This window comes from Castanea sativa, chromosome 7 (assembly GCF_040712315.1).
Source record: "Castanea sativa cultivar Marrone di Chiusa Pesio chromosome 7, ASM4071231v1".
NCBI classification, from domain to species: Eukaryota; Viridiplantae; Streptophyta; class Magnoliopsida; order Fagales; family Fagaceae; genus Castanea; species Castanea sativa.
In genome coordinates this window covers 46419808-46432162 of record NC_134019.1, presented here as the reverse complement: position 1 = coordinate 46432162, position 12355 = coordinate 46419808, and the positions used below count along the sequence as shown (strand labels likewise).

At 31.6% G+C, this 12355-nt stretch overlaps 1 protein-coding gene across 1 annotated transcript; it reads left to right on the top strand.

Annotated features, from left to right (window-relative positions):
• The first annotated feature begins 5993 nt into the window (after nucleotides 1–5993).
• Nucleotides 5994–8037, top strand: LOC142643467 (expansin-like A1). Its single transcript, XM_075818114.1, has 5 exons — nucleotides 5994–6154; nucleotides 6335–6444; nucleotides 6640–6818; nucleotides 7370–7502; nucleotides 7600–8037. Exons 1-5 carry the CDS (start codon nucleotides 6037–6039, stop codon nucleotides 7843–7845), a joined length of 786 nt encoding a protein of 261 aa, XP_075674229.1. The 5' UTR covers nucleotides 5994–6036; the 3' UTR covers nucleotides 7846–8037.
• Nucleotides 8038–12355: the final 4318 nt, after the last annotated feature.

Here is a 12355-nt window from a genome sequence, read left to right as displayed (position 1 = left end):
GCACAGCCATTGACCGAAGAGGAGATATCTAAGATGGTTCTTAAGCCGAGATCTGGCTATGTAAAGGGACTTGGCATGAGACCTTCCTTATCTCTTAAGACTCCTATATCATCTTCCTCAACTCAGTATATTCAACAACTTGAGGGTCAAATAGATGAGCTCCAGGATGCAAAAATTAGGATGGAGGAGAAGATGGATTACATCATACAATATTTGAGGAGCAAGGGTGAAAGTGACATTTGTGGCCGTGGGGAGAGCTCATCTACTAACTAGAACACACCTTGGTTAGTGTTTTATTTTCTTGCCTAAGAACATTAGTATTGGGGCTTGTATATGGTACATGCGATATTTTAGTATAAGAACACAAAAACAAGCATTACCAGATCTCAATTTTAAAATTTTTTACAATTGTGCTATAATAACCTCTTATATGTATTAAGGTACTGTAGAACAATTGTGTTTTTTATTTAATAGTGGTGGTGGGTTTTTTGTTTATGGTGGTGGTTGGATTTTTTGTTCATTGTGTGGATAGGTGGTTTTTATGTTTATGATGTTGGCTGGGTTTTTTGTTTAATGTTGGCGGTGGGTTTTTTGTTTATTGTGATGGATGGGTTTTTAGTTTATGGTAGTGGTTGGGTTTTTGTGTTAATAGTGGTGGCTGTTTTTTTGTTTAATAGTGGTGGTGTGTTTTTTGTTTATAGTGGTGGCTAAGTTTTTAGTTTAATGTTGGTGGTAAGTTTTTTGTTTATTGTGATGGCTGGGTTTATTGTTTATGGTAGTGGCTGGGTTTTTTTGTTAATGGTGATGACTATAGTTTTTGTTTAATGGTAGTGGTGGGTTTTTTGTTTATGGTGGTGGTTGAGTTTTTTGTTTGATGGTGGTGGCTGGCTTTTGTGTAAACGGTGGTGGCTTGATTTTTTGTTCATTGTGGTGGTTGGGTTTTTGTGTTTATGATGGTGGTTGCGTTTTTGTTTTGGATTTTACTCTATTTGTTTTGTTTTAAGTTGAGATTTTTCTGCATTCTTTTATGATTTCTCCATGGTTTGTAATGTGGGTCTGGTCTTTATTTGATGAGAATGTTGTGGGTTTTCTTTCTTTGATAGTTTGGCTTCATATGATGTTGCATTATGATTATTTTGTCTAGTTTGTTATTGGATTTTCTATGGACATTTTTTGCATTGTCTTACTAATAATTATGCCTCTTTTTTGTTATTGTACATCTTATCAGGGATATAGGTTTGTAGTCTAATTTATTATTGATGTATTTTCTTTTATACTTGTGCAGATATGGGATTGGTGGCAAAAAGACAGTCTTTGTGGGACCGCTTGAGCTCAAATAATTTTCTATAAAGTTTGGAAGACATCATTTGTATATAAATGGTTGTAATTATTTTGTGAACATCTTTATTGCATTTTTAGATTGTATGGATGTTATTAAAAATGAATGGATGATTTGCTTATGGATGTGGTTGGAAATGAACAGTTTGATGTAATGGCAAGTAAATGTAAAGAATATTAATAAAAATATAAAATTGGTGACAATAATTTTCGTCACTATATCTGACTATAAGTAGAAATTAGTGACGAAATAATGTGTCACCTAATCTATTTAAATTACAAAAAAAAAAACAATTGGTGACGAAAAACTTCTTTCACCTAATCTATTGATACTAGAAAAAAAAAATACATTTGGTGACGAAATATTTTGTCACTGAAAGTAAGGTTTAGTGACGAAAACATTAGGTGTCAAAAAACTTTCATCACCTATCATTTTTTATTGGTGACGAAAAAATTTCGTCACCTATCTTTTATTTTTTGGTGACGAAACATTTTTGTCACCAATACATAAGGTGACGGAGCTTAGGTGACGATTGTTGTTTCGTCACCATTTCGTCACCATATGTATTCGTGACGAAATAGAGACATATTGTGATGAAATGTTTTTGTCACCATAGCCCACTTTTGTTGTAGTGATTGTCCCAAAATATTACTAACTATTAGAAAATTGTTAATTTAATTCTTTAGCAATTCTAAGTTTCTAACAATTATTACGTCAACCTATAACTTGTTTGTAATAAAATTGGTATTTGATGATGGACGCAACTTCTGTTCAGTGCTTTCAGTGCACTAGATCTGCTACGATCATGACACATATTCATTTTTGGACACGTGTCATGATTGCAGCGGGTCCAGTTTCACAGGACATTGGACAGAAGCTACACCCTTTGATGATAGTTTTAGCATTTTCCTATGATTATATCCTCTCCACCTCCAAAAAATTCAACTTTCCCACAAATTACTCACTCTTTTTATAATATCCTCACTGCACCGTCAATAAGTGTGGAGGCATAAACTTGCACCTGACCATGGTTGTTGTCACATAATGGCCAAGAGTTAGCATTGTTTTCAATGTCTTGAATACGATTTGATTTGGTAGAGTATATATTATTAGACAATAAATGCAGTGGGCATTTAAAAAATAATTTCAGATAAATTATAAATTAGGTTAGTTTGATGGTCATGCAGCCTAATGACTATTTTCTAAGTGTTATCTTGCATATGGACCATGATTGTTAGAGCTCCTACTGATTCTTCCTGGTAATAAACTTGCTGTACAGCCTCTTGAGAAATAAATAAGGGTTATAAATTTATAGTTTTTTAAAATAATAATAAAACTGATATTTCTGTCACAACCATTATATAAATAAATTAAAATTATGGGAGTCATAACCATAGGATCTTGCTACTGCCAATTTGGACCCTCTTGACTCTTGAGAAATAAGAGTTAAGTTTTTGTTTTTTTTTTAAGGATAATAAAGCTGATATTTTTGTCATAACCATAGGATTAATTAAAAAATAAATAAATAAAAATTATGGGAGTCATAACCATAGGATCTTGCTCTTATAGGTTAGAGAAAAGCTAGTCCGAGTGTCCCCACATCTCTATTGCTATGTTAAAGCTCTACCTTGTATTCCTTAAGATATATAAGCTTCTTTACAATTAGACCGTTATGCAAACTTTTGATGATGTTCGTTCAATGCTTGTAAAAACTAAAAAAACGATCATTGCTAGAATTTTTCTTGTTCTATATATATTCGGTTTGGGGTTTGTTTAATTAAGTGTTTGTTTGGACTTAATTATATACAAAGTTTTCTTTTATCACTGTGCGTCATTAACATGGTAATCACTCCACAAATATAAAGTTATTGTGTCGTGAGAGGCAATGGTCGATTTCAAGTCTCCAAAAGTGAGCTTTACATACATATAGATTTAGATTAAAATAAAAATAATTTAACGAATTATATGAATTTTTCTTAAGAATCAACTAATCATATGGATTAATACACATAAAATGATTTTATATATAAACCATCACATAATACAAAAGAGAGTCTAAAGAAAAACTTTATTCTTTAATTATTTACTTAACTGTTGCTAGCTGTTCTTTCTTTTAGATAACTCATTTATTTATGTATACTTTTTTTAAAGTGTAATATTTTTAAGTACAACCATACTTAAATTAAAATTTAACAAATGAGCTATTAATAAAGTGCGCAACAAAACTCACACACGTCTTCTTTGGATTGACACAAAAGTTACCACACCTTCTTGGTGAGGGCAGCTGGCTCCTAATGCTTTGATTGATGCTGAATATTGCCACCACATATAGTGGCATACACCCAAGAGTCCATTGGCGCAAGTGATGAATGATGATGGCAACTGCGGCCGTTTTTGAGAAAGTTTTGAAAACGCCTATGGCTTTGACTAGAGATCTGGAAAAAACACCAAAGATAAGAACAAAGAAAACAGCTTGTGAAAGATAGGTAGTGATGACTGATGAGGAATGAACCATCAATAATGGTTGAATTTCAACTTCTAATTAATTAAGGGCGATGTTTATAACACAGCTGTATATACACATTTTGCACTAAAATCGTGACTTCAAGTCACAATTTAACTTCAAGTCACAACTTAGAATCGTGACTTGAAGTCACAATTTTAATGCAAAATGTGTATGTAAGAATTATTTCCCATTAATTAACTTTTAGCTTTTGCTCTCCTAAATTGAGAGAAAATTATGGTGGTAAGGAAACATGGTTGGACTTTACTATGGATTTGATTGCATAATTTTTCTATAATTATGCCAGTAATAAATGATTGATTCAATTGAACACGTACCTCCTTATAATAACATAATTAATTCTTTTAAATATAATTTTTTCTCAAGACCAATTTGAAGGAAAAATTTACCACTACTCTCCCTTGGTGCTGTGGTCACTCTATAAGTATAAATGCTTGTGGAGTGTGGGGGCAAGGGCCGTGGTTCAAGTCTCCAGGAAGGAGTTTTACACACATATATATTTATATTATGCTAGAGTAGAAATTCTATCTTGTATTAAAAAAAAAAAATTGTGACTCATTAATTATATGAAGAATTAAATGTTAATTTATATGACCGATGTAATAGTTATGTGACTTTTTAAATGACTTTTTAAAATAATTTAATGAATAATGTGGATTAATATATATGAATTATTTAATACATTTGACTTTATCTTTTCTTTTTCTTTTTTTCTAAGGTGGAGGTTTTGACATTATAGACATGTAGCTAACATTTTGTAAAAGTGGGAAATTTTGTGTATTTCTCTATTTTTGCCACAAAAGGATTATCTTTTGTTGGAGTTGGTGACACTGTATTAATACGCATGAATTTAGGCAAAACCTTGGCATTGGCTATAGAAAACCTTGAGATACGGTTAGTGAAAAATTATAGGGATGATAATAATAACGAAAAAAAAAATGAAGGATGGCCTAAATAATATTATAAATAACAGAGAATGTTCTCTCCACCAAAACTGTTCCAAGTTTGGCAATATTCTTGCTTTGCATATGGGATTTGTGTAGACTTTGTTCTTATCTTTCCACTTACAAAAAGGAATCATCACATTCACCAAACTTGATCATCTTAAATGTTTATTTCCTTTTGGTTCTTGAACCAACGTGTAAGCACCCAAAAGAAAGGCACCACCAAAATGCCCTTTTTTTAATTGACCTTCCTACCCACACTTAGCTTTGAAGACTCTTTCCCTAGCTAAATTATATCTAGCCTATAGGTTTGAGTCATGTATAAGCTTCCCAATTGTTCTTTAAATAGAAAATATTTTAAAAAAATAAAATATCATTCTAATCATTACCAATGTTCTCAAAACAATGGTTCATCCACCAAAAACAATCCCCATCTGAATATCCTACATTGGATCCCACCTGGTTATTAAATTCTAGAGCAACAATCAAAATTGAGTAATGATAGAGACAATTATATAGCATTTATTAACCATTCGTTAAAATAATAAGTTGTGATTAGAGTAATATCACTTTCTTATGAGCCCATTATTTACGCTCCTTTAATTATACACACTAATCATAATAGGTTTATGAAAAAATATGTTAAAAAAATGGTAGAAAGAAGTAAACAAATTTAAGGGTTATTAAGTAATATAGAAGAAATTCATCTTTCACATGAATAGTTTACAAATTTCATTTCCCAAATACCAAAGTGTGAGGATCCTAGGAAGAAATTTGGGAAGAGGAAACTTATCAAAGTGCAAAAAGTGTGTCCCCTCATAAACTTGAATCCATATTTCACCATCCATAGACAGTTAGACACAAATAAATGGTGTATCTCACTCAGCACAAAAGTCTTAAAAAAAAAATTCTTAACTCTCTAGTTCTCACTTCTCACTTCTCACTTCTCACTTCTCACTTCTCACAGCACAGCTGTTTAAGTCATAGACAGAGAGTCGGTGGAAGACCCCATCCCATTTGTTTTCTTTTTGTCTCACCGCAAAACGCGTGTTTTTCTTCCTATCTCCCCACGTATTATAAACGTCTTTAACAAAAACAAAAAGAGATCGACAAACTTTTTTATTTGGAAATGCTGACCTGTAGTCCACACTACTACTGTGTTGACTCTAGCTATATATACACCTATATATGCCATATGCCTTTCTCATCCTTGACACATATCTAACTCAATGGCTTTCTTTGTTTGCTTCTTCTTCCTCTTCTTTCTTATTTCATCTTCAACTGCTTGTGATCGCTGTGTCCACCAAACTAAGGTTGCCTATTTCTCCAAAGCTTCAGCACTTTCATGTAAGCTTCAGATTTATCCATCTTTTCACCTTTTTTTTTTTTTTTTTTTAATTCTTGTTCGGTTGTTTTGATTAATACCCAGATGATTGTTCATCATGAAAAGCAAAATTTGGCATTGACCCAGATGATATTTTTGCTAAATAATAAGTGGGTAATTTTTGTTTTGTGGATTTAATGCAGCTGGGGCTTGTGGGTATGGTTCCTTGGCATTAGGCTTCAGCAGTGGACACCTTGCAGCTGGTGTGGCTTCCCTTTACAAAGATGGAGCTGGTTGTGGTGCATGCTTTCAGGTGCCTATACAAACTTTACTTTTTTTCATCACTTCTTTTAAGAAATGTTGATGTGTCAAATTGTGATTAGAGTAATGTTGCTCACTTCACTTTCACATAACATAAACGCTATTTTTATGGTTACAACTTACAAAGAAAAACTTAGTGGACTATTTGAATGTGGAAACTCTGTTTTGATTGGGGCATGTTTGGCAGATAAGATGCAAGAACACAAGTCATTGTACCAAAGGAGGAACTATAGTGACTTTGACTGATCTCAATCGGAATAACCAAACAGACTTTGTTATCAGCAGCAGAGCATTCATGGCCATGGCTCACAAGGGTATGGGCCAAGACCTTTTGAAACTTGGGATTGTCGACGTGGAATACAAGAGGTAAGCAAATATTGAGAGATTTGAGCTTAGCTGTGCTACTGAATTTTAATATTAGCTCTCACTCTTAGGCCATAATCATAAACATTAATCAGTTTGACTTTTTAAAAAAGTTTCTTCTAGTGTGTGGTTATGTTACACCTACCCCATGTATCAAAGTCCAGATGTGGACCAACCAAATAATAATATAGGCTCAGCGCCTCAGCCATTGTCCCCTTGGACAAAAACCAGTACATTAGATGTTAGTAACGGTCCAATTCTTATAAAAATAAAAATTACTACCCGTACATATTTTTCAATTTCACTATAAAATACTTATAAATTAACAGAATTGTGGTAAATCAACTATATATTACATAATTTACTAAAAAAAAACTATACATTACATTAATGTCTTTTTAAAAAAAAATTGTCTTGTGTTTGAAAAATTGACACAAATTTATAAAATTAAAATAGTAAAAGTTGTAATAACCTAGCATCACTCAAAATAAATATATATTTTTTCAATTTCTTTCATTGGGCAATAAAATGATCTTCTTGGTTGCATAAACCAGGGTACCTTGTCAATACAAAAATCAAAATTTGGCAGTACGAGTGGAAGAATCAAGCCAAAAACCAAATTACTTGGCAGTGAAATTTCTATATCAAGGAGGTCAAACAGAAATAGTTGGTGTTGATATAGCTCAGGTGAGCCAAAAGTTTATATTATATTTACCAAACTTTTTAAATAAATGTTCACATTAAGGTCCATACTGATGTAATATTGTTATTGCAATCTTCATAGGTCGGTTCTTCAAACTGGGGCTTCATGAGCCACAACTATGGAGCAGTTTGGGACACAAGTAGAGTGCCATCAGGGGCATTGCAATTCCGGTTTGTGATCACAGCAGGGTATGATGGGAAGTATATTTGGGCACAACATGTCCTTCCTGCTGACTGGAAGTCAGGGGTGATATATGATTCAGGGGTTCAATTCACTGATATTGCACAAGAGGGTTGTTCTCCATGTGATGATGAGACTTGGAAATGAGGGATCTTGTTAATGCTAGTGTGAATATATATACATATAGGTGGGTTCCTTGTAACATGCATTGAATTACTTGATTAAGTAGCTTAGGAGATAAGAATACAATTGGAGGGGCTTAGACTTTGCCAAGAAAAAAGATGGGGCTAAATATGTATGTTTTGGAATTATAAACTTTCCTACTAGGACAATTTTTCACTTCTTGGTGTTCTCCAACATATTTCTTCTATAATAAAATGTTCCATCTCTCTCTCTCTCTCTCTCTCTCTCTCTCTCATGTGCATGTATAATGTACTTACGCAAAATGTGCATATAATGTATACAAATGAAATGCAATTCACAAGTAAATTTAAAAATTTTGATGCAAAACCACCATAGACTGCCACATGGTACATTTGATGGCATGGACAAGGAAGAGGAAGTGCTTGTGCTTCCAATGCAAAGCCATAAATTCGTATGATTGGCAGCTGCAGATTGATATATTAGGGAGCCAGAGAAGCATTTATACTATATATAGCACAAAGTCTGTATTGGGGTTGAAGTTAAAGTCATGAACTCATGGGTTCAAATGTTATCAAGAGGAAAATTTTGTAGACAATGTCTAGCAGGCTCAGTTAAAATTTGGACACAAGGGCCTCTTTTCCTTGCTATAGCAAAGGGCCTTATTAATATTCAGGCCTTAAGTTTAAGCTTGCCATGTTCAAAACAATTTGGGTCCAAGACATTCCTAATGGGCCTTCTTAATACTCTATCTGGTTTCTTCGGGCCTAAAACAATTTGGGTCAAATATGCCTCTCTCTCTCTCATGTGCATATAAATGCACCTTGGATGGCGCCCTTGGATTGTTGTAAGAGTACCAAAAGCTAATGGCTGCTGAAAGAAACCCATAAGCTTGAAAGTTATGGCTCTTTCTCATGGCTTTTTCTTTTTTTATCTTCTCATATGGCCGGGCTTTGCCCAAGTCTCTTTACTTTGTACACGTTTCCTACAATTTATCAACCAAAAAAAAAAAAAACTCATCTTTTCAACACAAGGTCCATTTAGATACCGCTTATTTTGTTAAAAACTGAAAATTGAAAACACTGTAGCAAAATAATTTTTAAATGTGTAAATAGTACCGTGAGACCTATTTTTAATGAAAAAGTTGTTGAAAAAAAAGGTTTGTGGATCCTGTGAACATTGTTCGGGACCCACTGGTGTGACATAAAGCCACAGAAATTGAGAAATGCGCTTAAAAAAAAACGTAAAACGCTGGACGTGGAGACGCGGATGCCAATCCAAACGCATACTAATTATAAAACTTCACCTCTCCTTAATATATATATATATATATATATATAGAGAGAGAGAGAGAGAGAGAGAGAGAGAGATGGGTTCAAGTTACACTTGGTGTAACTCTAAGCAATATTACACCACCCAATAACTTATTATTGAATTAATATTTTAAAAATTCAACCGTTGAATTACATGTTCTATATGTTCTTAACATGCATGCCAATTTTCATATAAATCGGATGTTATTTACCATTTTATCCATAAATTCATCTTTTATGCATTATTTTAAATTGCAAAAATTTGACTTTTAACAATTGATTGATGACATGGTCATTAATTTTTTATCTCCTTGAAATTTTGCAAGCATGAAGAATATATGAAAATAATGTAATTTAATGATGGATTTGTCAATATTCACATCCAATTAAAAAATATTGAGTGGTGTAATATTGCTTAGAGTTACACCAAATGTAACTTAAACCCAACCCATATATATATATATATATATATATATATATAACTTCACCTTATGACTAAATTATTACAATGTTATGCCTTTTGAGTTCCTAAACTCTTGGCAGGTGTAAAATTAACTTACTAACACACTTTTATTTTTCTCAAAATAAAATAAAATAAAAAACACCAAATTTCATGACAAATTGACACTCTAAACTCTTAATTGTCTTCCTCACGGCAAAACCAAACAATAAGAGCATGTTTAGTAGACCGTAAACTCTTTATTATCTTTCTCATAGCAAAACCAAACACTAAGGGCATATTTGTTACATTGTAATAAGCATTGTAATGTAATGATTATTCTTATGGTTTAGCTATTTTTTAGTTTGATTGTGTCTTTATTGTATGATTCAAACCTCACATGAATTGTTGTAAAAAAAATCTTTAGTAAAAGAAATTATATATATATATATATATATATATATATATATATATATATATATATCATTTGTATAATTCTATGTGGGATTAAATTTATAGTTTTTTTTTTTATAAGGATAAGAGTTTTTTTTAAAATGGAAATAAGTTCTTTTTTTTTTTTTTTCTTCTTCTTTTAGTTTCAACGTTAATCTAAGTTAACGTGGTTTTTTTTTTTTGGATAGAATCATTGACATCAAACGTATTTTTCTTTTGTTTTTCTAAGAAGGTGAGGAAAAAAGAAAGAGAAGAATTGAACGTGCGTAAGAGGAAAAAAGAAAAAGAAAAAAGAGAGAGATTTTATAACCTAAAATTTAGGATTTTAAAATTAATAATTTTACTTAGATATGTGAAAAAAAAATGGTGGATACCTGAAAATTCTTTTAAATACATGGGAAAATCTCATTAAAAATACATGGATGATGGGATAAGGATAAGGGGTTTTTTTTTTAGTTTCAACTCTAATTCAACATTAATCTAGGAGTGTAATGAGTATTATGTGTGGTGCAATAATTTTTCATCACACTCTTATATTTTTTTTGTGATTGGAAAATGTAGTAATCTCAAATTATAATAAATGCTCTAAGTTAACCCTTACCCAAAAAATAGAAAAGTTTCTGAGCACGCGCGTGAGCAGACATGGCAAAACGGGTTAGAATTTTCTGACCCGACCCGATTGATCCGCAACCTGATTGACACGTTTAAAAATGACCCATTTTGACCCACGACCCGATTGGCCCGACCCGAACCTAACCTGACTTGCCTGTTTTGCCACATCTACCAACATTGAGTAGATTGAGATTGAGGTGTAATTCTTATAAAATATTTACTTATTCTTCTTTACTTAATATGTTACGTACTCCCTTATAGTTTGTTATTCTTTACTTGCCACCTTCATTTTCTATTCCTACTTTAAACAGATCGAAGATTATACCAAGATAAGCTTCTAGAAAGTTGGAACAAGAGTTGCACCAAATTTGGGTATCAAGTGTTTAGTGGTAATTGGTAAGTGGTAATAGTAGCACCAGTGAGAATCTAATCACAATTAAGGAACACATAAACAATTGACAGATTGCATCTATTTCAAAACAAAAAAAACTTGTTTGAAAAATACGGGTCAACTCGACCTGTGACCCGATTGACTAGCAAACCCAATTGACCCGACCCGACCCGTCCGTTTTGCCACGTCTACGTGAGCGTGTGATCAGAGGCTAATATATATATAACTTCATCTTGTGACTAAATTATTATAATGCTATACCTTTTGAGTTCCTAAACTCTTGGCAGGTGCAAAATTAACTGACTAACACACTTTTGTTTTTCTCGAAATAAAATAAAATAAAATAAACACCAAATTTCATGACAAATTGACACTCTAAACTCTTAATTTTCTTCCTCATGGCAAAACAAAACATTAACAACCTGTTTGATAGATTGTAAATTAGTTTGATTATGCCTTTATTAAAGGGAATGATTATTACTTATTCCTTATAAATAGTTATTCTAAAATTAATATATTTCCAAATAATTAAATTTTCTATATACACATAATAAATATTAAAAGAAAAAAATAAGAAAAAAATAATTTATATATATATATATATTTAAGGAAATATAATTGTATGAGTAAGATATTTCCTAAAATAAATATTAAGTTTTATTAAATAGACAACGTTTTAACTACAAAATTTGTTGTAGGCATAAACTACAAACTTACTCAATAATTTTAAGTATTACATTTTCTTCTTATATACTCTATGCTTGCAAAATTTCTAAAAAATTAAGGATTAATAGCTATGTCATCAATAAATTGTTGAAATTAAAAAAATTTGTAGTTTAAAATTATACATAAAATACAAGCTTAAAGATCATATACTAAATAATATCTAATTGACACAAAATTTATCATGTATATTAGGAGCGTAAATAACATATAGTTCAACAGTTAGATTTTCAAAATATGTAGTGATATTTATTTTATTGAGTAAGGTTGTAGCATTAGACTACAACTAATTTTGTAGCTAAACTCTGTCTATATTATATTGTTATAACTGACGATGAGAGGCTGTCACATCACCTACTAACTAAATAAAATGTGAGGATTAAAACTCACTACTACTTGTCATTGTATATTTAAAACAAAAGGAAGCCAAACCTCCATTACGAAATATAACACATTTTATTTTCTATAATAAAGATTATTATTCCTGTGGTACAACAAAAACCTTTCTGTAAAGATTTTTCAATTCATGGAACCACAATAGTATACCAATTTTGGAAAAAGTTTATTGAGAATTAAAAAAAATTT